The 27,004-nt window shown below is 42.3% G+C and overlaps 2 protein-coding genes across 6 annotated transcripts in view; one reads left to right on the top strand and one right to left on the bottom strand.

Moving 5' to 3' along the window:
- Nucleotides 1-27,004, top strand: part of ATOH8 (atonal bHLH transcription factor 8) — a 102,869-nt gene that overhangs the window by 75,195 nt on the left and 670 nt on the right. For all 3 annotated transcript variants that reach the window (XR_008476241.2, XR_013526407.1, XR_013526417.1), the window contains one exon: nucleotides 26,813-26,993. The gene's annotated coding sequence lies outside the window, so the exon portion shown is untranslated. The remainder of the gene's footprint in view (nucleotides 1-26,812; nucleotides 26,994-27,004) is intronic.
- ST3GAL5 (ST3 beta-galactoside alpha-2,3-sialyltransferase 5) overlaps nucleotides 19,999-27,004 on the bottom strand; it is a 49,980-nt gene continuing 42,974 nt past the window's right edge. For all 3 annotated transcript variants that reach the window (XM_078348965.1, XM_002757527.7, XM_035272036.3), the window contains 3 exons: nucleotides 26,183-26,369; nucleotides 24,524-24,682; nucleotides 19,999-21,264 (listed from right to left, as the gene is read on the bottom strand). In XM_078348965.1, coding sequence (XP_078205091.1) covers nucleotides 21,016-21,264; nucleotides 24,524-24,682; nucleotides 26,183-26,369 — 595 coding nt within the window. In that variant the 3' untranslated portion in view covers nucleotides 19,999-21,015. The remainder of the gene's footprint in view (nucleotides 21,265-24,523; nucleotides 24,683-26,182; nucleotides 26,370-27,004) is intronic.

Below are 27,004 nucleotides of genomic sequence, written 5' to 3'. Positions count from 1 at the left end.
TTCTTGTTGGGTCTCTGCCAGGTTTTGGTATCAGGATGATATTGGTCTCGTAGAATGATTTGGGTAGGATTCCTTCTTTTTGGATTATTTGGAATAGTTTCAGAAGAAATGGTACCAGCTCCTCTTTGTGTGTCTGGTAGAATTCGGCTGTGAACCCGTCTGGACCTGGGCTTTTTTTGTGTGGTAGGCTCTTAATTGCTGCCTCGACTTCTGCCCTTGTTATTGGTCTATTCATAGTTTCAGCTTCCTCCTGGTTTAGGCTTGGGAGGACACAGGAGTCCAGGAATTTATCCATTTCTTCCAGGTTTACTAGTTTATGTGCATAGAGTTGTTTGTAATATTCTCTGATGATGGTTTGAATTTCTGTGGAATCTGTGGTGATTTCCCCTTTATCATTTTTTATTGCATCTATTTGGTTGTTCTCTCTTTTCTTTTTAATCAGTCTGGCTAGTGGTCTGTCTATTTTGTTGATCTTTTCAAAAAACCAGCTCTTGGATTTATTGATTTTTTTGGAGGGTTTTTCGTGTCTCAATCTCCTTCAGTTCAGCTCTGATCTTAGTTATTTCTTGTCTTCTGCTGGGTTTTGAGATTTTTTGATCTTGCTCCTCTAGCTCTTTCAATTTTGACGATAGGGTGTCAATTTTGGATCTCTCCATTCTTCTCATATGGGCACTTATTGCTATATACTTTCCTCTAGAGACTGCTTTAAATGTGTCCCAGAGATTCTGGCATGTTGTGTCTTCGTTCTCATTGGTTTCGAAGAACTTCTTTATTTCTGCCTTCATTTCGTTGTTTATCCAGTCAACATTCAGGAGCCAGTTGTTCAGTTTCCATGAAGCTGTGTGGTTCTGGGTTGGTTTCTGAATTCTGAGTTCTAACTTGATTGCACTATGGTCTGAGAGGCTGTTTGTTATGATTTCAGTTGTTTTGCATTTGCTGAGCAGTGCTTTACTTCCAATTATGTGGTCAATTTTAGAGTAGGTATGAGGTGGTGCTGAGAAGAATGTATATTCTGTGGATTTGGGGTGGAGAGTTCTGTAAATGTCTATCAGGTTTGCTTGCTCCAGGTCTGAGTTCAAGCCCTGGATATCCTTGTTGATTTTCTGTCTGGTTGATCTGTCTAATATTGACAGTGGAGTGTTAAAGTCTCCCACTATTATTGTGTGGGAGTCTAAGTCTCTTTGTAAGTCGTTAAGAACTTGCCTTATGTATCTGGGTGCTCCTGCATTGGGTCCATATATGTTTAGGATCATTAGCTCTTCTTGTATCGATCCTTTTACCATTATGTAATGGCCTTCTTTGTCTCTTTTGATCTTTGTTGCTTTAAAGTCTATTTTATCAGAGATGAGGATTGCAACTCCTGCTTTCTTTTGCTCTCCATTTGCTTGGTAAATCTTCCTCCATCCCTTTATTTTGAGCCTTTGTGTATCCTTGCATGTGAGATGGGTTTCCTGGATACAGCACACTGCTGGGTTTTGGCTTTTTATCCAATTTGCCAGTCTGTGTCTTTTGATTGGTGCACTTAGTCCATTTACATTTAGGGTTAATATTGTTATGTGTGAGTTTGACACTGCCATTTTGATGCTAGCTGGCTGTTTTGCCCGTTAGTTGTTGTAGATTCTTCATTATGTTGATGCTCTTTAGCATTTAGTGTGATTTTGGAATGGCTGGTACTGGTTGTTCCTTTCTATGTGTAGTGCCTCTTTCAGGAGCTCTTGTAAAGCAGGGCTGGTGGTGACAAAATCTCTGAGTGCTTGCTTGTTTGCAAAGGATTTTATTTTTCCTTCACTTCTGAAGCTCAGTTTGGCTGGATATGAAATTCTGGGTTGAAAGTTCTTTTCTTTAAGGATGTTGAATATTGGCCCCCACTCTCTTCTGGCTTGTAGAGTTTCTGCCGAGAGATCTGCTGTGAGTCTGATGGGCTTCCCTTTGTGGGTGACCCGACCTTTCTCTCTGGCTGCCCTTAGTATTTTCTCCTTTATTTCAACCTTGTTGAATCTGACGATTATGTGCCTTGGGGTTGCTCTTCTTGCGGAATATCTCTGTGGTGTTCTCTGTATTTCCTGCATTTGAGTGTTGGCCTGTCTTGCTAGGTGGGGGAAATTTTCCTGGATAATGTCCTGCAGAGTATTTTCCAGCTTGGATTCATTCTCTTCATCACATTCTGGTACGCCTATCAAACGTAGGTTAGGTCTCTTCACATAGTCCCACATTTCTTGGAGACTTTGTTCATTCCTTTTTGCGCTTTTTTCTCTGATCTTGGTTTCTCATTTTATTTCATTGAGTTGATCCTCGACTTCTGATATTCTTTCTTCTGCTTGGTCAATTCGGCTATTGAAACTTGTGCATGTTTCGTGAAGTTCTCGTATTGTGTTTTTCAGCTCCTTTAATTCATTCATATTCCTCTCTAAGGTATCCATTCTTGTTATCATTTCCTCAAATCTTTTTTCAAATCTTTTTTCAAGGTTCTTAGTTTCTTTACGTTGATTTAAAACATGTTCTTTTAGCTCACAAAAGTTTCTCATTATCCACCTTCTGAAGTCTAATTCTGTCATTTCGTCACAGTCATTCTCCGTCCAGCTTTGTTCCCTTGCTGGTGAGGAGTTTTGGTCCTTTCTAGGTGGCGAGGTGTTCTGGTTTCGGGTGTTTTCCTCCTTTTTGCGCTGGTTTCTTCCCATCTTTGTGGATTTATCCACCTGTCGTCTGTGTAGTTACTGACTTTTTGATTGGATCTCTGAGTGGACACCCAGATTGTTGATGATGGAGTATTTCTGTTACTTGGTTTTCCTTCTACCAGTCTAGCCCCTTCGCTGTACAACCGCTGAGGTCCACACCAGGCCCTGCTTGTCTGGGGTGCACCTGTAGCGGCTGCGGAACAGCGAGGGATGCTACCAGTTTCTTTTTCTGCTATCTTTGTCCCAGGATGATGTCTGCCGAATGTCAGTCTTATGGATATAGAGGGGTCAGGGAGTTGCTTGAGGAGACAATCTGTAGGAGCTCAAGTGCTGAGCTGTGAGCTCTGTTGTTCATTCAGGGCTGCTAGGCTGCTATGTTTAGTTCTGCTGCAACCTAACTCATAAGAAAACCCCTTTTTTTTCCTCAGATGCTCTGTCTGGGGGGGGTGTTGGGGCTTTCCTTGTGAGTGTCCGCCTCACTGTCCTGCCCAGCTAGGAGGCAGTCTAGTCACTTTTTGCCTGCTGAGGCTCCGCCCTGCTGGTGTGAGGTTCGCCCTTTTCCTGCAGGCTCCGCCCTTCTGCTGTGGTCTCCGCCCTGTTGCCTCGGGCTATGCCCTGAGGCGGAGTCTCTCTGTTGTACCGGGTTGCCTCGGCAGCGGCAGGCTGCATCAGCAATGGGCGTGTACCTCAGTAGGGGCTGATTGCCTCGGTAATGGCTGACGCCCCTCCCCCGCGGAGCTGCACTTTAAAAAAAAACCTATTCACCGGGAGCGTTTGGAATCGCCGTTTTGTTTGTCGCACTGCGCTCCCCCAAACGCTGAGTCCCTGGGATTTCCTGGGCTGGGTCACAGTTCAAGACCCGTTCAGTCTCAAGTTCAGCCCTCTCGGGTCGTTCAACAGGGCACCCGTAACAGTGCGCTTTTGTATGGAGCGCTGTGGAGCGCCTCTGTGCTTCGGCGCGGGCCAGAGCCGCACCGGTTACCGGCTACGCCAGCGGAGACCTCTGCCTGGCGTCCCGCGTCTCTTTTATACCTGGGAATTTCCCCGTTCTGTGGGCAACTAAGATCCGTCTGGGAATGCTTCCCCGACTCACCCTCTCCGTGCGCCCAGCGAGAGCTTCAATCCTGGGTTGTTCTCTGCAATTGTTTTCTTAACTTCATTTTCTGTTTGCTCATAGCTACAGTATAAAAATACAACTGATTTTTGTACACTGATCACATATCCTTGTAAACTTGCTGAACTCATTTATTAGTTTAATCATTTTTAGTGAATTCCCTAGGATTTTCTTGAACCCCCAGCCTCAGGTGATCCACCTACCTTGGCCTCCAAAGTGCTTGGATTACAGGCATGAGCCACCACGCCCAGCCGAATTCCTTAGGATTTTCAATGTACAAGATCATGTTATCAGCAAATGAAGATAGTTGTACTTCTTCCTTTCCAATATGGATTGCTTTTGCTTCATTTCCTTGCCTCGTTGCCTGGCTGGCTTCTGTAGTATAATGTTGAACAGAAGTTGAGTGAACAGACATCCTTGTCTTGTTCCTGATCTTCTGGGGAAGGCATTTTGTGTTTCAGCATTGAGAGAAAACCCCTTAGCCATGGCCTTTTCTAGACGTCCTTTATCAGGTTGAGGAGACTGAGTTCCTTAGAGGAGAAGCTGTGTCAGCTCTGAGGTAAGGCACAGCATCATCAGCTTTCGGAGTCTGAAGTCCTGGCTGGCTGGGCAGTGATGTCCTGAAGGATGTGGACATGCTGGACTGGAGCTCTGGAGATTTGAGGGGAGGCCCCACTGCAGACCTGGGTATGGGAATAAAAAGGATTTACACACCAGTCAAACAAAGGCACATTGCCTAAATGAAACGTTAACTTTAATGCGTCCTAAGGTTCCATACCTCCAAGTTTTATGTAGTCTGCGTTTTTTGTTTTTTATTTGTTTTCTTGTTTTTTGAGATGGAGTCTCGCTCTTGTTATCCAGGCTGGAGGGCAATGGTGCGATCTCGGCTCACCGCAACCTCTGCCTCCTGGGTTCAGGCAATTCTCCCACCTCAGCCTCCTGAGTAGCTGGGATTACAGGCACGTGCCACCATGCCCAGCTAATTTTTTGTATTTTCAGTAGAGACGGGGTTTCACCTTGTTGACCAGGATGGTCTCGATCTCTTGACCTCGTGATCCACCTGCCTCGGCCTCCCAAAGTGCTGGGGTTACAGGCTTGAGCCACTGCGCCCAGCCCGCGTTTTTTTTTTTTTTTTTAATTGCCAAATCAGGTAAATTTAAATTCGTTCTGTCTTATTTTAGACAGGGTCTTGTTCCGTCGCCGAGGCTGAAGTGCAATGATACAATCTCAGCTCACTGCAACCTCTGCCCCCTGGGTTCAAGGGATTCTCCTGCCTCAGCCTCCCAAGTAGCTGGAATTACAGGCATCTGCCACCACGCCTGGCTAATTTTTGTATTTTTAGTATAGATGGGGATTCATTATGTTGGTCAGGCTGGTCTTGAACTCCTGACCTCAGGTGATCTGCCCGCCTCGGCCTTCCAAAGCACTAGAATTACAGGCGTGAGCCACCGTGGCTGGCCTTTCATTCTGTCCTTATATAACACAATACACCTACCTCCTATGCAACAGAAGCATCCAACCTGCTTATCAAATATGGCTATCTACTCAAAACTCTAAAGAATATAAGAAAAAGAAAGGTAACTAGCTCCAATAACAAAATATAGATATTAGTTACAATTTTTTTGGCTTAGAATAATCCCTTTGGAAAAACAAAGAAAAAACTCATTGGGATATTTCCTCTTTCTGTATAGAATGATAAGCCCTAAGAAATGTAGGTGTTTTATTTTGGCCTTAAAGCGATATCACTGACAAATGAAAACCTACTGCTGATGTCCTTTATCAGATTGAGGAGCCTGAGTTCTTCAGAAGAGGAGAGGTGTCCGCTCTGAGGTGATGCACAGCATTGTCAGCTTTCAGAGTCTGAGGTCCTGGCTGGCTGGGAGGAGGTGATGTCCTAAAGGATGTCCATGATGGGCTGGGGCTCTGGGGACTTGAGGGGAGGTCCCGCTGCAGTCCTGGGTATGGGAATAAAAAGGCAATATCAAAGCCAGTAATTGGACCATGGGAGTGAACCATCTCAGGAAGAGAAGAATGGGTGGAGAAAAGAGCATCAGGGCCAGAGACGTGGGAGAGGGGAGCCCGAGAACTGGTCAGAAGGAGGAGAAAATCCAGCTCGTGCGGGGAGGAGAGAAGTGCCCCAGCAGCTGAAGACGGCGCCAGAGCCCACTAGCTGGGGGCACCCTACAGGAGAATGGGCCAGACCCGCTAGGGGCCGCCGAGAGCTGTGCATGCGGCCTCACGACACCAGGTGGCGCAGTGGACCATTCTAACAGCCGCTCCTCTTAGCCCCGGTGGATTCTTTTCATTAAAGACGAATGAGGTCGGGCGCTGTGGCTCAAGCCTGTAATCCCAGCACTTTGGGAGGCCGAGGCGGGTGGATCACGAGCTCAAGAAATCGACACCATCCTGGTCAACCTGGTGAAACCCCGTCTCTACTAAAAACGCAAAAAATTAGCTGGGCATGGTGGCGCGTGCCTGTAATCCCAGCTGCTCAGGAGGCCGAGGCAGGAGAATTGTCTGAACCCAGGAGGCGGAGGTTGCGGTGAGCCGAGATCGCGCCATTGCACTCCAGCCTGGGTAACAAGAGCGAAACTCCATCTCAAAAAAAAAGACGAATGAATGAGCTGGGGCCTCGCCAAGCTCCTGTTTAACAGATGGAGCCTCTAAAGGGGGCTATGAGTTTCCTGAAAGCATTATGCGGATATTGCGGCAAAGGTGGGGCCACTTCTCACCTCCTGGTTCCTATCCGAGACTCTCTCTCCAGTCATCCCCCGACCTACCCCAAAGGGATCTGGAAAAGTGGCTGGCGGAATACCCAGTCAGGAGGCAGCCTGGAGGAACGTGAGGTCCACCAAGCCCACCCAGGTCCCTAGCACCAACCGCTTTTCAGTGTTGCCCGCGGTGAGATCATCTTCCTTGGCTTTCCCATGGATTCTCTGCCTCCGGTTCCCCACTTCCCCATTCTCCTTCCACCCACAGACACATGATTTTCAGTTTAAGCTGAATTGAGTCACTCCTGCCTGCCACGCCTACCCGGTAACATCCCCTAGGCACTCAAAAGTGTTCTTTCCCCCTCATTCATCTCCCTCATCGCAGCCACATCCTGAACCTACACTCACTTTGAGATTTGGTTGTTAAAGCATGGCCTGCTTTAACAATTCTTCATGAAAGCTGCTGGTTTTGTCTGTAATACTCCTCCTGCCCTCTTCCCTGCCCCCTAATTAGTGTTTGGTCTCAGTTAGGACTTCCCTGACTTCCCAGGTGGCTTCTGTGGTGCATCTCCCCTTTGCTTTGACCTCCCCGCCCTCTTTGTCATGTTGCTTGTTTAGCATCTTTTCCCTCTAGACTGAGGCTCCAGAGCAGTATGCAGGGTCCATGTTAGGTGCAGCCTGTCATCAGCGTCCAGCCATGGCTCTCTGCAGGTCATGGGAACTAAAGGTGGCCATGCTGGCAGGGCAAGATAGGAGCTGGTGCCAGGAGTTACAGGGCAGTATCTCGAGGACAGCCCTGCTGGGTTCTAAGATACAGCCAAGAGTGTCTGGAATGATGGGCGGAGCATCAACTGGTTTCAGAGTTTGAACAAATGGTGTTCAGAACAGCACGGTCTGCCTGAATGATCAGCCAGAGTGCCCGGACTGAGGGTCCTACAGAAGGACACCCACTGTCACTCTCACTTCCATATTCCAGAACCAGGGATATTTTAGTGTGTGGGAAAGTAAAGCAATCGTTGAGTTTGATTTCCATCCCAAGTATTGGAAAATGTGGGGGTGCATCTGCAGTAGATAAGTCTCAGCAGGGCCTTTGTTCTGACCCAGTCAGAGCTCAACCAGAATTGGGGCCAATAGATCCTTGAGCCAGACAATGAAAACATGGAGGGACCCATATAGCTGAGGGGTGACAAGCATCCAGCCACGCCATTACTGTGGATACGACGCTTGTTGGCCCATAGGACAAACTCTTCAAAACATCTCCCTCTCCCTCCCCGCTTGCAGCAGGTTGCATCAGTGGGTGGTAATAGAGGCCCTGAATCTTCCCAGTGCATGAGCAGGAAAGCTGAGGGGCTCCATGAATGCAAGTTTGCTACACAAAAGAAGTCACCTGTCTTTTTATGGACAGAGACTTCTGGAAGCTTCAAGAAATACAAAATGATCTAAATGAGCTTTACTCCTTTCTATTTGATATTTCAACATTACAAATATTTAAAATCTTTTTTGCAGGAGTATTCAAAATTGGACAATAAAAATTAGGCAGTCCAGGGGCCAGCCATGGTGGCTCATGCCTGTAATCCCAGCACTTTGGGAGGCCAAAGTGTGTGGATCACTTGAGGTCAGGAGTTCAAGACCAGCCTGGCCAACATGGTGAAACCCCGTCCCTACTAAAAAAATAAAAAATTAGCTGGGCGTGGTGGTGGACACTTGTAATCCCAGCTACTCAGAAGGCTGAGGCAGGAGAATCGCTTGAACCTGGGAGGCAGAGGTTGCAGTGAGCTGAGATCGTCCCATTGCACTGCAGCCTGGGCAACAGAGCAAGGCTTCGTCTCACACAAAAAAAAAAAAAAAAAGAAAAAGAGAAAATTAGGCAGTCCTTTGTTTCTGTGGGAAGCTTTGACTCTGACAAACAGGAACAAGACTGTGGTCTTCAAATCTGGCTCTTTGCCCTCAGCCAGAATCTCCTCAAAATCGTCAGCCCAAACTTGCCCACTTCCTGAAGACAGAGGATTCTTTCTAGTTGAGGGGAATGTAAAGCAATGTGCAGTGCAGGAAGTCACTGGTTCCTGCATGGGAGAGGAGCGGGCAGAGAGATGGGGGAGGGATAGAAAATCAGGACTGGCTCTCTATGGAGGGGGACTGAGGAAATTCTGGAGACACTTTGAAGTAGCTTCAGGCTGAGATAGATGTCATCAGGAAAGCCCCTTCTAAAAGTGACTCCAAACGTTTTGGGATAAAGGTGTTAAAAACATAAACTAGGTCGCCAGGAATAAGTCTATAAAGTAGTGAGTGTGGGGGTCCAAAGGCAATATCAGGACATTTGCCGTGCTCACTGGGCAGTGTAGGAACCGAGGTTGCACCTCCCGTGTGTGTGAACCCGAGAGGAGCTGCTCATCTGTGAAGCAGGAGGTTGAATGAGGTAGTTTCTCCATGCCTCGTCTGTCCTCTGTGGGACTAATAGTGGTCATGCCGGGAGAGCTGGAGAGTTTAGCAAGACAGGAGGCCTGTCCCTTCTGACATCACCTTAGCTCCCCACCTGGGATCACAGTGCATACTGTGTTCTTCAATTTAGGCCAAGTTTGCAGACGAAAGTGATAGAACCATCGGCAAAAGATGGAGAAGGGAAGGCCATTGATGTGATATTCTACTCAACCTTTTGTTCAAGGACAAGACGCTTGGTTTAGGCTGGAATCTATAGTTTGATTAGCTTGGAATCGGTGTGTGCTATGGTCTGAATGTTTGTGACCCCTAAAAGGTATATATTGAAATCTAATCCCCAATATGATGGCATTTTAAGGTGGTGGCTTTGGGAAGTGATTAAGTCATAAAGGTCGAACCTTCATGAGTGAGATTAACACCGTCACAAAAGAGGCCCCAGAGAGCTCCAATGCCCCTCTCACCATGGGAGGACGCAGCAGAAAGACGGCCATCTATGAACCAGGAAGTGGTACCTCACCAGACACTGCACCTTGATCTTGAACTTCCCAGACTCCAGAACAGGGAGAAATACATTTCTGTTGTGTATACACCACCCACTCTATGGTATTTTGTTGTACCAACTCGAACACTTGTAGACAGTGTGTGTGTGTGAAAGTTTTGAAGGTCACCCCCTTTTTCATTCTATCGCAATGGAAGCTTATGCAGCTCCAGAACAAAATCCCACAGTCAAAAGGTCTTTCGTCCATCACTATTTTAAAGACAGGGTTATACAATTCAAATGATCAGATCTGTAATAATTATCATCTTTTAAAAATAATCTTTATTGAGTATATAATGGACGGCCAAATTTTTTTAAAAAACAAATATGCAGCACAATAGAGGTATATTTTCTTGGTTTCCAAATTCCATGTAATAAACTCGTGACAACTGCCTTGAACACAAAATACAGAGCCTCTGACTCAGAGACTTCCCCATTAGAGTCTGAAACTCCAGCCCACACTTTGCTATACCTTGGCAAGTCTCTGAAAACGTAGGGTACACACCTATTTTGTAGATTTCAGCAGTAAGCTGTTTTTCCAAAATGTACAGATATGTACACAGACATGAAATGGGCTCGTCTGGCTTTTGAAACATTTTAAAATACCATTTAAATCACTAGGACAATTACATATATAAAAAAGCAACTGTTCACTTATTGCTTCAGTTACCTATATTCTATTCCTCTTAGCATAAGACTGCCTTACCCCAGATTCTAGGCCCAAGAGCTCTTCATTGTATTCAATCTTAGTCCATCCACTGCTCATCTTTAAGTTCCACCAAAGATACGAGATCAAATAAAATCAAAACGTATTTATTTAATGCCTACAACAGGCAACACCTTGAGATGGAATAATGAAATTCTTTCACTGAAGAGCTTATAACTTGGTTACAGATGTACACTTGAATTACTCATTGTTTTAGGGCTGATGGCCAAGATTCTTCCCACTTCAAATGAGCCAGCCTGATGGGACATCTTGATACATTATGAGTAACAGTCGATGCAAAACTACTTTTTTATTTAACTACTTACTGCTCTTGTTTTTTTTTTTTTTTTTTCTTGTGAGACAGAGTCTCACTGTTGCCCAGGCTGGAGCGCAGTGGCAGGATCTCCCCTCACTGCAACATCTGCCTCCTGGGTTCAAGCAATTCTCATGCCTTAGTCTCCTGAGTAGTGGGGATTACAGGCACACACCACCATACCCGGCTAATGCCCAGACAAATTTTTTTTTTTTTTTTTGAGAAGGAGTCTTGCTCTATCACCCCCAGGCTGGAGTGCAGGGGCGTGATCTCAGCTCACTGCAACCTCTGCCTCCCAAATTCAAGTGATTCTCCTGCCTCAGACTCCCAAGTAGCTGGGACTACAGGCACCCACTACCACGCCCGGCTAATTTTTATATTTTTAGTAGAGACAGGGTTTCCCCATGTTGGCCAGTCTGATCTCGAACTCCTGACCTCATGATCCGCCCACCTTGGCCTACCAAAGTTGGCCTCTGGGATTACAGGCATGAGCCACCGTGCCTGGCCTAATTTTCATATTTTTAGTAGAGACAGGGCTTTACCATGTTGGCCAGTCTGGTCTTGAAGTCCTGGCCTCAAGCAATCCGCCTGCTTCTGTCTCCCAAAGTGCTGGGATTACAGGTGTGAGCCACAGCACATGGCTTTGACTACTGTACTTAATCAGCCTTAACTGACCCTCAGTGCATATGCCCTTGTCTTAGTCATCGGTTGAGGTCATACCGATAATTTAAGGTAGGATTTCATACGAGGAACCTAACATTTTAAATGAACTCATTGTCATACATGTCAGTCTTTTACTGGAACTGATTTTCTTCAATAAGTCAAACATAAGCCACATAACAGAGGATGGAATGAAAACATACTGCTTCTCTAGAACTTCCAAATTCTTAGTGCACAGCTACGATGAGGTATCAATGGAATCGTTTTTTGTTTTCTGAAGGTACATTTTGTAACATTTCCAGCTACACAAAACTATAATGGCAGCATCTGCCCAGTCTTGGATGGCAGCCTAACACCAGTGCAAAGCTTCAGATCTCACATCTTCCAGACAGACAAAAATCTATTCTCTCTCTTCTTATATGTTTTATTGAACAGCTCTCTGGAAAAATCCAGTTTTTAAAAAATTGCAACCCAAAGTAAATTTCAGATTTGTCGCACCATATTATGCTAATATGTGATGCTTTTCTTCTCTGCTAAATGGGTTGAAATTTAACATTGGAAATTAGTCCAATCTAGTCATTCGCATAATGAAAGTTAAACTATATTCATCAGGCTGGGTGAAGTGGCTCACACCTGTAATCCCAGCACTTTGGGAGGCTGAGGCTGGTGTATCACTTGAGGTCAGGAGTTTGAGACCAGTCTGGCCAACACAGGGAAACCCTGTCTCTACTAAAAATACAAAAAATTAGCTGGGTGTGGTGGCATGCACCCGTAGTTCCAGCTACTCAGGGGGCTGAGGCAGGAGAATCACTCACTGAGGAGGCAAAGTTTGCAGTGAGCCAAGATCACACCACTGCACTCCAGCCTGGGTGACAGAGACCCTGTCTCAAAACAAAAACAAAAACAAAACAAACAAACAAACAAAAACTATGCGAGAAACATAATTTTTAGTCAATAGAACTTGTGTGTGTGGTGTAATGAATAGTCTTCCTTCCTAATTTAGTTTGGTTTTATATTGAGTGTTGGTTGTAGGCAAGGGTTACCCCAACCCAGATAAATACCCTGCTTCACAAATACAAATCCATGCATAAAATGATTTTGGAAAGTGGAAAAGGAGAAAATATAGAGCTGGAAGGTTGGACCAGGTGTTTCGCCTTCCAGGGGAAGGGGCAGGAAGTGAGATGTGTTTTCAGGTGCTCTCTGATGCACTAGAATCTGCTACCCACTATCTGAGAGCTGAGTGTGCATCATCTGGGTACCTTGTATGAAAAGTTGGTACCTGGAAAAAGGGCACTTGTCCCACCGGCAGCAAACATAGGGACCTTTGAGGGAAGTATTTTGTCACCATGTGTGTATGAAGGAAAGGGCCCATCGTCCCACAGTTCTTGCTTGGTATACACAAGTGTACTAGTGCACTAAAAAAGCTCACTTCATTCTAAGGGAAATTCTGTTGAATCATGGGATTATTCTTCTTTGTCAGTGGACTTACTAAAGTGTCCTAAAGAAAGGATGAAAAAATAACTCACACTTGAATGCTGTAAACCTGATGAGTCACCATTGCTTAATCTTCCTACAATGCTGGCCTAAAAGGTTCTCTTGAAACAGTAAAGGGCAAATTCTACAATCCCTTTTATATATAACGAGGTCCCAAAGTGATAGGGTTAGAATGTAGCCAAAACAAAGTGATCCTTGGTTTTAGAAATCTTTAACAGGCTGGACATTGTGGCTCACACCTGTAACCCCAGCACTTTGGGGGCTGAGCCAGGAGGATTACTTGAGTCTAGGAGTTCAAGACCAACCTGAGAAACATAGTGAGAACCTCATCTCTACAAAATATTAAAAACTAGCTGGGTGTGGTGGTGCACACCTGTAGCTTTAGCTACACAGGAGGCTGTGGTGGGAGGATCGCTTGAGCCCAGGAGGCAGAGGCTGCAGTGAGCCAAGATTGTACCACTGTACTCCAGCCTTGGGAATAGAGTGGGAGCCTATCTTTAAAAAACTAGTAATCTTTAATAACCTAGACTGCAGTGTGACCATCACTTTTTTTCTCTGTTATAACTAAGGCCTTATCTGCTATGCAAATCACTGGTAACCAAGAGGTCATCATTCACTAAAGAAGCAGTCCAGGCAATAGACAGGTTTGACAAGTGATTTCAATTACTGAGTCCAACAACTGATGAGCACCCCAGAGTTTATGGAAATAGTCACTGCCAGTGCCTTACAGACATGTTCTTAGAGGGATGAAGACAGCAAGGGAACACCTACAACACATGAAGTTGTTGATAAGATCTGGTTAGCTTTTTTCCTTAGAGAAGAAAAAAGAATGAAAAAGAAATGAACATTGACTACAAGACAGAAAATTACCTTAAAAGACCAAATCTAAGAATTACTCATGTTAAAGAAAAAGTTGAGCAAGAGCAAAGAGTAGAAAACTTATTAAAAGAAAAACAGTAATAGAAAAACTTTCCAAAACTTGAGAAAGAGATAAATATTCAGGTACAGGAAAGTCAGAGAACACCAAACAGATTCAAACCAAATAAGTCTACCCTGAGGCATATAATGATCAAACTGTCAAAGATCAAGAACGAAGAAAGCATCAAAAAGCAGCAAGAGAAAAGAATCACATATAAAGTAGCACCAGTTTCGTAAGATTTATCAACAGAAACCATACTTCTCAATAGCCATGGAAGAAAAGGAGACAGTTTCAAAATGCAGAAAAAAAGAAAATCTGCCATCCAAAAATATTGTATTCAGAAAAGCTACCCTGCTATCCCTCAAATATGAAGGAGAGATAAAAGCCTTTCCCAGACCAAAAAAAAAAAAAAAAAAAAAAAAAGTGGAGAGAATTCACCATCATCATATTCACCTTACAAGAAATGCCAAAGGGAGCTCTTCGATCTAAAAGAAAAATATTGGCTGTGAGTGGTGGTTCATGCCTATAATCCCAGCATTTTGGGAGGCCAAGGTGAGAGGATTGCTTGAGCTCAGGAGTTCAAGGCCAGCCTGTGCAGCATGGCAAGACCCTGTCTCCACAAAAAACAATTTGCTGGGCATGGCAGTGCCTGTAGTCCCAGCTACTTGGGAGGCTGAGGCAGGAGGATTGCTTGAGCCCAACCATTTGAGCCTGCAGTTAGCTATAATAGTGCACCACTGCACTCCAGCCTGGACAACAGAGCTAAACCCTTTCTCAAAAAAAAAAAAAAAGGAAAAGAAAAGAAAAAACCCACTAATGGGCAAAAAGAAAATATTTAAAGCTTTAAAACCCACTGGTAAAATTAAATACAGGGACAAGCCCAGTATTACTCTAATATTGCAATTATGGTATATAATCCACATCATAAGTATAGTATATAAATCTATCTAGTATAAAGCCCCAAAAACAAATCAATCAAAACCAATAATAGTTATAGCAATCTGTTAAGAGATAGGGAATATAAAGATATATAAATTGAGATAACATAAAGCCAAAATGTGGGGAGAATGAAGTTAAAATGTAGAGTTTTGTTTTTTTTTTAACTTTTTTTTCATTGTATAAGTCAGGGTTTCACCATGTTGGTCAGGCTGGTCTTGAACTCCCAACCTCAGGTGATCCTCCCACCTCGGCCTCCCAGGAGATTTTTTTGATTTTGTTTTTGTTTTTACATTTTTCTTTGTTTCTAGTATTTTCTGTGTGATCTAAGTTATTATTTCTTTAAAATAACTTATATCCATAAAATTTTTTTTGTAAGCCCTATGGTAACCACAATGCAAAAGCCTATAATAGATTTACTAAAAATAAAAAGCAATGCATTAACACATACTATCAGAGAAAATCACTTAACCACAAAGGAAGACAGTAAGAAAGGAAGAGAGGAGTTACAAAACGGCCAGAAAACAAGCAACAAAATGGCAGTAGTAAGTACTTACCTAAACAAAAACACTGAATTTAAATGGACTCAGTTCTCCAATTTAGACATAGAATGGCTAAATGGATAAAGAAATAAGACCTGACTATATGCTGCCTACAAGAAAACCATTTCACTTCTAATATGAAGGGATGGAAAAAGATATTCTATGTAATTGGAAACCAAAAAAAACCAGCAGGAGTCAGTAGCTTTACTTATATCAGATAAAACAGACTACAGATCAAAGACTGTAAAAAGAGCAAAGAGGTAATTCGGCAAGAGGAAACAAGTTTAAATATCTATGTACCCAAAGGAAATAAGTATAAATACCTTGTATCTGACAACAGAGCTCCCAAGTATATAATGCAAACATGAATAGATCTAAAGGGAAAGATAGACTGCAATACAATAATAGTAGGAGACTTCAACACTCTACTGCCAGTAATGGACAGGTCATCCAGACAGAAAATCAAGACACATTGGAGATAAACTACACGCTAGACCAAATTAGGCCTAACTGACACAGAACATTTCACCCAACTGCTGCAGAATACGTTTTCTTCATCAGCACATGGAACATTCTCCAAAACAGACTGCATGTTAGGTCACAAAACAAGTCTCAACAAATGCAAAAAAGTACAAATCATATCAAGTATATTTTCTGACCGCAATGGAATAAAACTAGAAATCAATAACAAGAGGAGCCTTGGGAAATACACAAACACATAGAAATTAACACACTCCTGAATGACTTACGGTCAATGAGGAAATTAAGAAAAATTTTTTAAATTTCTGGAAACAAATGAAAATGAAAAATGACATGCCAAAATGTGTCGCATACAACAAAAACAGTACTAAGAGGGAATTTTATAGCAATAAATGCCTGTACTGAAAAGGTAGAAGAAAGACTTCAAATAAACAACCTAATGATATACCTCAAGAAACTAGAAAAGCAAGAACAAACTAAACTCAAAATTAAAAAAAAATATAATAAAGTTCAGAGCAGAAATAAATGGAGACTAAAAAATATAGAAAATCAATGAAATGAAAAGATATTTTTTCAGATATTAACAAAATTGACAAACCTTTAGCTAAATTAACTAAGTAAAGAGAGAAGACTCAAATAAATAAAATTATAAATGAAACAGGAGACATAATAACTGACACCACAGACATACAAGAATCATTAGAGGCTATTATGAATAACTACATGCCAACAAGTGGCAAAACCTAGAAGAAATGGGTAAATTCCTGGACACATACAACCTACCAAGATTGAAACCATGAAGAAATAGAAAATTTCAACAAACTAATAATGAATAATGAGATTGAAGTCATAATAAAATGTCTTCTATTAAAGAAAAGTCTAGGACCTGATGGCTTTATTGCTGAATTCTGCCAAACATTTAAAGAAAAATGATGACCAATACAAATGCTTCATAAGAATTGAAGAGAAGGGAATATTTCCAAACTCATTCTGTAAGGCTTGCATTACCCTGATACCAAACCGAAGACACAACCAAAAAAGAAAACTATAGGCCCTAATCACTGATGAACATTGATGCAAAAATCCTCAACAAAATACTAGCAAATGGAATTCAACAACACATTAAAAAGATAATTCATCATGATCAAGTAGGATTCGTTCTAGGAACGCAAGGATGGTTCAACATACAAATCAATAAACACAATATATCACATTAAGAGAACCAAGAACAAGAACAAATTATTTCAATAGCTGCTGAAAAAGCATTCAATAAAATTAAACATGACTTTATGATAAAAAAAAAAGACCCTTCAACAAACTAGGTATAGAAGAAATGTACTTCGAAATAATAAAGACTATGTATGAAAAACTCAGCTAATATCATACTGATAGGGAAAAACTGAGAGCCTTTTCTTTAAAATCTGGAACCAGACAAAGATGGCCACTTTCACTACTTTTATTCAACATACTATTGGAAGTTTCAGGGCAATAAGGCAAGATGAAGAAATAAAGGGCATGTAAATTGGAAAGAAAGAAATTTAAATTAGCTTTGTTGGCAGAAGACATGATATTACACTTAGGAAAACCTAAAGACTCCACCAAACAACTGTTGAAACTGCTAAGTGAATTCAGTAAAGGTTCAGTATACAAAATCAACATACAAAAATCAATAGCATTTACATCTGCCAAGAGAAACAATCTGAAGTATCCATCTGATGAGGGATTAATAACCAAACTATATAAGGAGTTCAAACAACTCAAAAGCAAAAAAAAAATCTGATTTTAAAATGGGCAAACGATGTGAAAAGGCATTTCTCAAAAAAAAAAAAAAAAGACATAGAGGAACAAGAGGTATATGAAAAAAATGCTTAATATTACTAATAATCAGATAATACAAATCAACAATATAATCTCACCCCAGTTAAAATTGCTTTTATAATAAAGACAGGGAATAGTAAATGCTGGCAAGGATGTAGAGAAAGGGAACCCTTGTGCATTGTTGGTGGGAACATAAATTAGTACAACCACTACGGAGTATCATATAGAAGGTCCTCAAAAAACTAAAAATAGAATTACCATTTGATCCAGCCATTCCACTACTGGTTATATATCTGTATTAATCCGTTTTCATGCTGCTGATAGACATACCCATGACTGGGAACAAAGAGGTTTAATTGGTCTTGCAGTTTCACATGGCTGGGGAGGCCTCAGAATCATGGTGGGAGGCAAAAGGCACTTACATGGCTGTAACAAGACAAAATAAGGATGTAAAAGCGGAAACCCCTGATAAAACTATCAGATCTTGTGAGATTTATTCACTATCATCGGAATAGTATGAGGAAAACTGCCCCCATAATTCAAATTATCTCCCACAGGGCCCTCCCACAATACATGGGAATTATAGGAGTACAAGTTGAGATTTGGGTGGGGACACAGAGCCAAACCATATCAATACCCAAAATATAAGAATCAACATGTTGAAGAGATATCTACACTCCCATGTTTATTACAGCACTATTTACATAGCCAAAATATGAAATCAACCTAAGTGTCCATCAGTGGATGACTGGATAAAGAAAATGTGGTGTATATATGCAATGGAGTATTATTCCACCATGAAAAGTTGAAATCTTGTTATGTGCAGCAAGATAGATGGAACTGGAGGTGGTTAAGTGAAATAAACCAAACACAGAGAGACAAATATCACACATTCTCATTCCTATGTGGGAGCTAAGAAAGTGGATCTCATGAAGATGAAGAGTAGATTGGTGGTTACCAGGGGCCAAGAAGGGTAGGGAGAAATGAAGAGAGGTTGATTAATGGGTACAAATATACAGTTTGAGAGAAGAAATAAGACCTAGTATTTGATAGGTCAGTAGAATACCTATAGTTTACAATAATTTTTTTGTATTTCAAAATCACTAGAATTAAAATGTTTCTACCATAAAGACAAATATTTAATGTGATAGATATCCCAATTACACAGATTTGTTCCTTATTACCTGCATGTATTAAATTATCACATTGACCCTCAAAATATGTACATCATTATGTATCAATCAAAACTTAAAATGAAAAAAATCCCTAAAACTGAAACTATTTGCAGCTCAAAGTTCTACTAGTATGTTAAAATACAGAACATGTGTAAGTCTTCCTAAGTTGTCTCAGAACCAGTGACTTCATTTGTCGGAGGGTGTGCACGCAGGTCTAGCATGCCATACCAAGCTGTTAGGCATGACAGTGAATTCTCAGTTACTGGAGCTCTAACTTGGAACACCCAGAGGCATCTAGCGAAGGTCTGTTTTCAGAAGAGTGTGTGGGGGTTGGGGGGTAACGGGATGCAGCTCTGAAGTGAAAATGAACTTCCAACAAATGAATGCCCAGTGTTAAAAGTTCTTGAGAATGACCTACAGCCAACTCTTGTTGGCTTGTGGACTTCACAAAAGGTCTACAAAAATATGCCTTTTTAGGATTCCTACTTACCGCCTGAGTAAGTAAAAGTTGAGAGCCACGAGCAAAACAACCTAAAGATGCAAGAAGGGTCTTGAGGGAAGGAGGGGTGGGGCCGGGAGCGGGTCTGAGTTGCTACAAGCTGACCAAGTGCAAGCTTTGAGCGCTACACATCCTAGCAGCCTTGAGAAGCAGGTGAGCAAGTCTCCTCACACCAGCAAGGCGTTGCTCACAGCATTAAGAATGTTGCCTGAGGAAGTTGGGGCTTCTACAATTAGACCCTGAGGGATGTCGGGGTGGGGCTGTGTGGTGTAAGCCCAGCCCCACCTGAGCCACAAGGGAGCTGTGGGCCATCTTCCAGTCTCAATTTTCGAAACTGTCATTTGATGGGTGATAATGTTAAAACATTTTGTCTTAAAGAAGCCGTAGCTTATAGAGTAGAAAGTAAAATTCATACAAAAATATTTGTAAAGACACAAAACCAGAAAAATACAACTTTTGCTCTGCTGGCCACTCTGAGCAGGATCCCAGATCCCTGGAGATTGAAGGGACTCTGCTTTGAATGCTGTGACCTGAGTCCTGGCCCTGCATATGCCGAGGAGGAGGGAGATGGGAACATGCTGGGATGGGCTGGGGGTCCATGTTGCACTGGGGCTGCACAAGCAGTTGCAGGAAGGGAGAGTGGAGGGAGGTGGCATTAGTGACAACAGCCACAGAGTGGAGAACAGCGATGAAGGCAGCCGAGTCTGGGGCACACTGGGAACAGAGTAGCAGCAGATCTTCTGATATCAGAGGCTAGAGCTGTTAAGAGACAGAAGCTAGGGCCAGCCTTTCCTTGGGGAGGAAGCCACCAACACCTAGCATCTCTCCAGAAGGGTTCACAGTTGTCTGGGCTGAAGCAGCTTGCAGGACAAGGGACCTTAATTCTCTGTCCCTCACTACTGGGATCCACAGAGAGACCTCCACCTAGCAGCAGCATCCAAGAAGGACATTTTGGGTAGACTCATAGACATAAGCACTCAAATTAACCAGACGAGAGCTCCTCAAAGTTTTTATTCTTTTTTCTTTTTAAACTGGCACATTGCCTGGTATACACTGCCAGGTAGGCTTTCAAAATGTGTTCTTTTTTTAAAAATACACAATTTATAATACTGGGAGGATTTTATTTCAGTGTTTCCCAAAACATGATTATTCCTGGAAAGGGTGTACTCTCCCATGACACAGAATAACAAAGGTTTTGTTCTGCTTTTTAAAGCCACCTCAGACAGACACTGGAACACGTTAGATCTAACACTTAAGTGCTTTGAAAGGGCAGTAAAAAAAAAAAACAACCCAAGAAATTCAAGAGTTGTCATAATTTTGGGGAAGACTGTGGTTTTTACAGCCCAGGGCGGCTTCACAGTTGTCAGGGGACACGGATTCCATGTGCCTCCCCCACCAGGGACTTCCAGGACAGCTTCCATGGTTGGTTCTTGAGTCTTTTGGCAGAGGGCAGACCAACAGAGAGGGCTGTGACCTCCTCCGACCAGCCCAGGCCTCGCACTGCTGCGTCGCGGACCCTGTATCAGCAGCACAGCTATGGAACATGTCATCCTGAAAGTGGATCCTCCGTGGGTCACACCAAGCAGTGCAGCCGCAGCAGGGAACTAGAATGAGGCTCAAGGCCATCATCAAAAGAGTGACCTACCCTCTCCTTCCAATTAGTTACCTGCATGCAATGTGCAGTATAAACAAACAGAATTTTTACAAATTAAATTACTTCCTTAAAAATCAGCACATTGTTACAAACAATTCTCTTTGAGAAGTCTTTCCAACTCAATTCTCAAAATTTCACATACAAAATGCTGTGCAAAAACAAACACTGACCTGAAATAAATAGAAAAAAAAAGTGGGAATAGCTAAAATATTTTTGTGTTTTTAAATTAAAAGTTAAAAACACCAGCTGCACTTCCAAGTATTTGCAGGATGAAGTACATCAAGAAGGCTGTTAAAAACAGCCCTCAGAGTTCAGAGTTGCATTTTCAGCTGAGGTTTTGTGTGTTCAGAATTCACAATGGATGCCTCCGCTGAGATCTTTCACCACTCCCTCTTTGACCAGCTTTAACAGGAACTTGGTTTCCGTTGTCACATTATGCATGGTCTGAAAGTTCATGGCAGCCATACACTGATTGTCAAAGTAGTGCAAAGGTGTTCTGGGTTGACTGAGGTCATATCCAAAACCTGCCAAACTGACTTCATCGCACAGATGCGTGGCTAAGACGACAGCAATGACACCAATTGTGGGGACGTTCTGAGAAAGGGAAAAGACCAAAAAGCAAAAAAAAAAAACAAAAAGTTTTAGCACAATTCACCATTTCGCCAATATTACAGATGCTATCAGAGTCATGAAAGCTACACTGGGGGCTGCAATGTCTACATCACATAATTTTATACATCAGCAACTTCAGAGTCCAAGTCCCCATTTAAGTCAGGAATCTCGCCTCTAAAACATGGTCTGTGATATTCACACACATTCAAGGGCAGTCTAACAATTCTTACACCAAGTTAAAAGGTTACTTTCTAAAATGTCTACCCCACTGGTCCTATATGTGATGCCCAGAATCATTAAAAAAAAAAAAAGCCTACTACCCACTTCCCAGTGCCAAATGTCTATGAGGTCTGCTCTGGGACAGGCGGCCACAGGACCTTTTACCTTCCCAGGGCATGGTTTTTGGAGCCCATCCCTTCCTGAGAACAGAGGATTCTCAGTTCTCACTGCAGAAGACTGCTTTCACACCACCTGCAGCTACAGCCCACCTTAAGGGCTCCATTAGCTTTGCTGGCAAATAGCACTTCCAGGCCATTTCCCCATGTAGAGCTGCTAAGCCAGTTTCTTCCCACCCTCTGTTTGGGCAAGTAAATTGTTTTGTTTTTGAGACAGGGTCGGTCTTGCTCTGTCACCCAGGTTGGCATGCAGTGGTCACGGCTCACTGCAGCCTCGACCCTTCCAGGCTCAAGTGATCCTCCTGCCTCAACCTCCTGAGTAGTTGGGACTACAGGCATGCACCACCATGGCCTGGCTAATTTTTGTATTTTTTTGTAGAGATAAGGTTTCACCATGTTGCCCAGGCTGGTGTCAAACTAGATTATAGGCATGAGCCACCATGCCTAGCTGCAAGTAAATTTTTGTCCCGAATAAAAGACTTTCACATTTGTTCCTTTAAAAATGTATCCTACTGACTTTGGCCTAGAATGCTCATTGTCTAAACCTTTCTAGAGTCTGATGTGTCCCCACTCCCTCCTTGTGTCTGGCATCTTGTCATGCCTCCTGGAACGTGCAAATCTGGCACTGTGCTTTCTGGACCTCCATGCCAGTCTTGGGTAAAGACAGTACACAGGACAGGGAGGAATACAGGAGGCCCTGCAGCTCACTAGGCCTCCTTGACAGCTGACACCAATCTACTAATACTCCATATTAGCATCCTTTTGCTTTTCATGTGCAAACGTGGCTCCCTTCTCATTCATCTTAGCTGAGCTTGTAACTGCCATAAATGTAACTCTCCTTTTTTGTAAATGGGAACAACAGTGGAACCTCAGAATTCACCAATTCAGGTGGGATTAGGAACACCTACTGAAGCCATCATTTGTTAAAATCTGCCTCCTGCTCCTTGGTACCTCTCAAAGCCAACCTCATTTGTTAAAAAGAAACTCAACAGCCATTCTGCAAGCTTGGAAATAGAAACTAAGAGAAATTAACACAAAGGACACTTTACTCCTGTTTAGCCAGGGCTCCAGGCATTATTGTCTTCTCCAACCCTGTATCCTCAGTGACCCGTTTGGCACACAGGGAATACTCAATGTTTGTGGAAGGAGTTTGTTAATTCAACTGTCCATTGGAGTGATATATGAAGAGAACTAAAAAACGATGAAAAACTCCCCAAAGCATGTTATCTCTATAGCATGCCCTCTGAGAGCACACCTCCTATTGCTCGACAGGCTTCTTCATCGGCTGAAAGGACATATACACGAGCTCTGACAGTGCAATTTTAGATCAGAAGTCCGCTTTTAAGTTACTGCTTTTATCCAAAAGAAAAACGCCATTTTATCAATTATAAAAATAGGCAAACATTGAGTTCAACTAATAGATTATAAAACGGAAAGCAGAAGCTTTCTACAGACTTCCCCTTGAAGAAAGGCATTCTTCACAGGTTGGTATCTCTTTCCAGGCTTTTATACTAAACACGTACGTTTATTTTTCAAGTGTTCTATATCTTGATTTTCTCCTTAATATACAGTGGAGGTGTTTTCCTATCACAATACTGAATTGACTTTATAATAATTTGTTTAAACAATCCTATAATCATGAACACTTGGCTGTTTTTAGTCTTCTGCTGCTAATGCTATAGTATATATCCTAGAATATCCACCTTTGCAAATTCCCCTAATTTCCTTATAATAACATTTTTAGTGGAAAACTGGTGGGTCAGAGGTTATTCATATTTAAAATGGTTTAATATTGCCAAAATAGCCTCCAGGAAAAGTGCCAACTGATCATTCTACCCACATTCCTGCCAAACAAGGATATTATCAAACTTTTAAGTCTTTGCTAAGAAAGTGGGCAAAAATGCTACTGTGGCTCTAATTTGCTTTTATTTGATTATTGGTAAAGCTGAACATTTTCCATGTATTCTTTGGCTATTTTAATTCTTTTGTGAAATATCTATTCCTATTCTTTGCCCATTTTCTACTGGTTCATATTTTTCTTTTTGACTTAATAAGAGCTCTTTGTATTCTGAGAGTGTTTACTCTCGTTGTATATGTGATAATTTCCACACAGGTCTTAAGTTTTAAAGACACAGGTCAAGTTATTCAGATCAAGAAGCCGCAAGTAATAAAGGTATGCGCACCCCCGCTCCCCCTAGTGGCAGCACTTGCTAATTGCAGGTAAAGAATCTCTGCTGCAATAAATAGCTTAGAGCACAAAGTTCCCAAATTAGGCTGCAAAATAAAAATCGTCCAGGGAATTTAGAAAATCTTAAAATACAAACCAATTAAATCAGAATGCCTAAGATGAAACCCAGGCATTAACTGAGAAACACTGTTCTTGAGGATTGACTTTTATAACTATCACCTACAAAGTGATGATAAAAATCAATTTTCACCAGAGTGGCCCACAGAGTGAAAATGTAAATATGACTTTTCTCTGAGACACAAACTTTTTTAATTAAAAAAAAATTTAAAAATTAAATGTAAATAACTTTTCAGATAGTGCCTTTCAGTGTCCTGCAGTTATATGGAGTCTTGGAGTAAGAATACCTTAAATAGTATCTCAGTGATGTAAGTGTTAATGCGGTGCCTATGCTAAAAGAAGAGTCACTGGAGAGAAGGCCAATTAAACACGGAGGAGCCCTGCAGCCAAGTGCACAGTGGTAAACACGCACGGAGCGTCTCATCAAAGGCTGGGTTTCTCCACTGGACATGCTTTTGGGTATACAGTTGAGCCAAAGTGAAATTTGTAAACATCTCCCCTCAAACAGAGAACAATTAACTTTGAGTAGCAACAAAAATACCTTATCTCGGCCCCAGAACCTTGACTGAGGCTCTGAGTACTGAAGGATGTCAAAGGCAGTCTCTTTGATGATAACCGGATTCAAAATCCTGAAATGTTTTGGCTGTAGTGGGATTTTTTCTGCCACCTGCTTCCAAAAGAAAAGTCGCACCCAAAATGGCTAAAGAAAGCAAGCAAGTAGTCGTTAGTTACCCTTCCGGGGTAGGGGAGAAAGCATTCCCATTCATCAGGCCAAAGCCATGGGCATGACCCCATGTGGCCCTGTGCACTGCCTTCTGCAGCAACCTACTCCTGTAGATCGCAAAATCTATGCAAATCCAGCACTTCAACTCAAAAAAGTAACTCTAAAATAGCCACTTCCCAAAGGCGGCACTGGACAAAGAGAGGAACAGTAGAATCAGCTCATATTTGTTTGAGGTAGACATTCCTCAATGGCTCTAAAGCTACCATTTTGTCCGGGAAAGCCCAAGCAAATAGGTCCTTTAAGACTATTAAGTGCTGGGACAGCCCTCACCTTGCATCCTCTTCCACTTACTCTATTTCCTAGTCCCATGAAGTCTCTTGGCAACTGACTGAAGTCATTTCATATATGATTCATCTTCCGATTGGAACTCTACCCAATAGAAAAATCCAGAAGACCATGATGACTGATATAGAATCAGTTTTGGAAATACAAATTCTTCATCACATGGAGTTTATGTGAAAAGTCTAATACGTCCATTAGTTTCACAGACAGCTAGTTTGTGTATATGTCTATAAATGAGCACACATTCCTCAACAGTTGACCTCTGAGATGTATTTGAATATAATGGGTGGGACTATAAAGCAATGTGATCAATAAAGACAAAAGGAATATGACCACGTGAGGGCCGTCTCCTCCACAGCTGCCTTTCCGGAATGCTATGAATTTATTTCAACAAGGAAACCACTGACTAAAGCACTTTTGGAGAGGCTCTTTAGGAGTATTCCTTAACAATCTTATATTCTTTTCAATATCCCCAAAACGGCTTATATTCATCTAAGTAAATCTAATACCTAGAACTAGCCAAAAGCTATGCAAGTTCATGTCTGGAGAACCAGGTAAGTGAACAACCTCAGTAATAGCAATTTTGGTCACAATCTGGATATTCCCATTAAGCAATGATCATCATTTTCATGTGACTCTTAATTAGGTTCTAAAAGCAATTTGTAGCAAATTTGCTGAGGGGTGGCTGGGCAGTGGCTCACGCCTGTAATCCCAGCACTTTGTGAGGCCGAGGCAGGTGGATCTCCTGAGGTCAGGCATTCGAGATCAGCCTGGTCAACATGGTGAAACCCCATCTCTACTAAAAATATAAAAATTAGCCAGGCATGGTGACAGGTGCCTGTAATTCCAACTACTTGGGAGGTTGAGGTGGGAGAATCGCTTGAACCTGGGATGTGGAGGTTGCAGTGAGCCAAGATTGCACCACTGCACTCCAGCCTGGGCAACAGAGTGAAACTCCCTCTCAAAAAAAGGAAGAATTGCTGAGGGGTTTCTGCAAAGAGAGTGATGATCATTTGAAAGACAACATGAAAGTATGCACTCCACTGTGCATGTGTAAAAATAAAAGGCCATAATTACAACTGAGTCTCCTTCACTTTTTACTAAGGAACGTTTAATAGAAGTTCTAGTGCTTACCAGGGTTTCATTTTTTACCATTGCTTGAAGCCAGTTGAAATCAACACTCTTAAATAAAACAGCAACAAATAAGTCATTGGAATAATATTCAAGGTCAGACAGTGGTGCGCCCTCTGGATAAGTCATCCTTATAGTAGTTTTATTTCCAACGTGTTCTGAATATCCCTCAACTGGTGCACTGTTTAACCTATTTAAGTAAAAAGGACAAAGACACACTGACAAAACAAGCCATCAACCATCTTTGCATACCAGGCATTATCCATGTCATGTCCTCCACATTTTCTTTAGACTAGGAATGAGTAGATGGCTTGGTGGGTGGGGTAGGCCACCCTTCCCAGCAGCCTCATCGCCCCTCCCAGCTCCGTCTTTCTAGGAGTTCAAGGAATGCAGCTTTTAGTCCCTGACTGAACACTTGCATCTAATTCCTGAATGTCAAGCAATTTCATCTAGCTCTACTATTTTTACTCAATCTAAGCATATTACATTTGGGACTTTCTCTGGGTACCAGTAAAATTTCCTTGGAAATTTCCTATTGTGCTCAGATATTAGTTCTTGCCAGAATTTCAAAAAAGGAATCGGGAGGGAAAATCTAGTCCACTACGCCCGGCTGACTTTTTGATTTTTTTGTAGAGACAAGTTGTCTCTATGTTGCCCAGGCCGGACTTGAAATCCTGAGTTCAAGCGATCCTCCTGCCTCGGCCTCCCAAAGTGCTGGGATTATAAGCATGAGCCACTGCACCTGGCCGGAAATCAATTTTTAAACAGTGAAACCAAAAAAAGAATCCAGGATGACTGCCTACTGGCTATCATGGTAAGTCTGAA

The sequence above is a fragment of the Callithrix jacchus genome, chromosome 14, assembly GCF_049354715.1.
Source record: "Callithrix jacchus isolate 240 chromosome 14, calJac240_pri, whole genome shotgun sequence".
Classification (NCBI taxonomy): domain Eukaryota; kingdom Metazoa; phylum Chordata; class Mammalia; order Primates; family Cebidae; genus Callithrix; species Callithrix jacchus.
The sequence above is the reverse complement of the archived record's forward strand: the minus strand, read 5'-3'. Positions and strand labels throughout refer to the sequence as shown.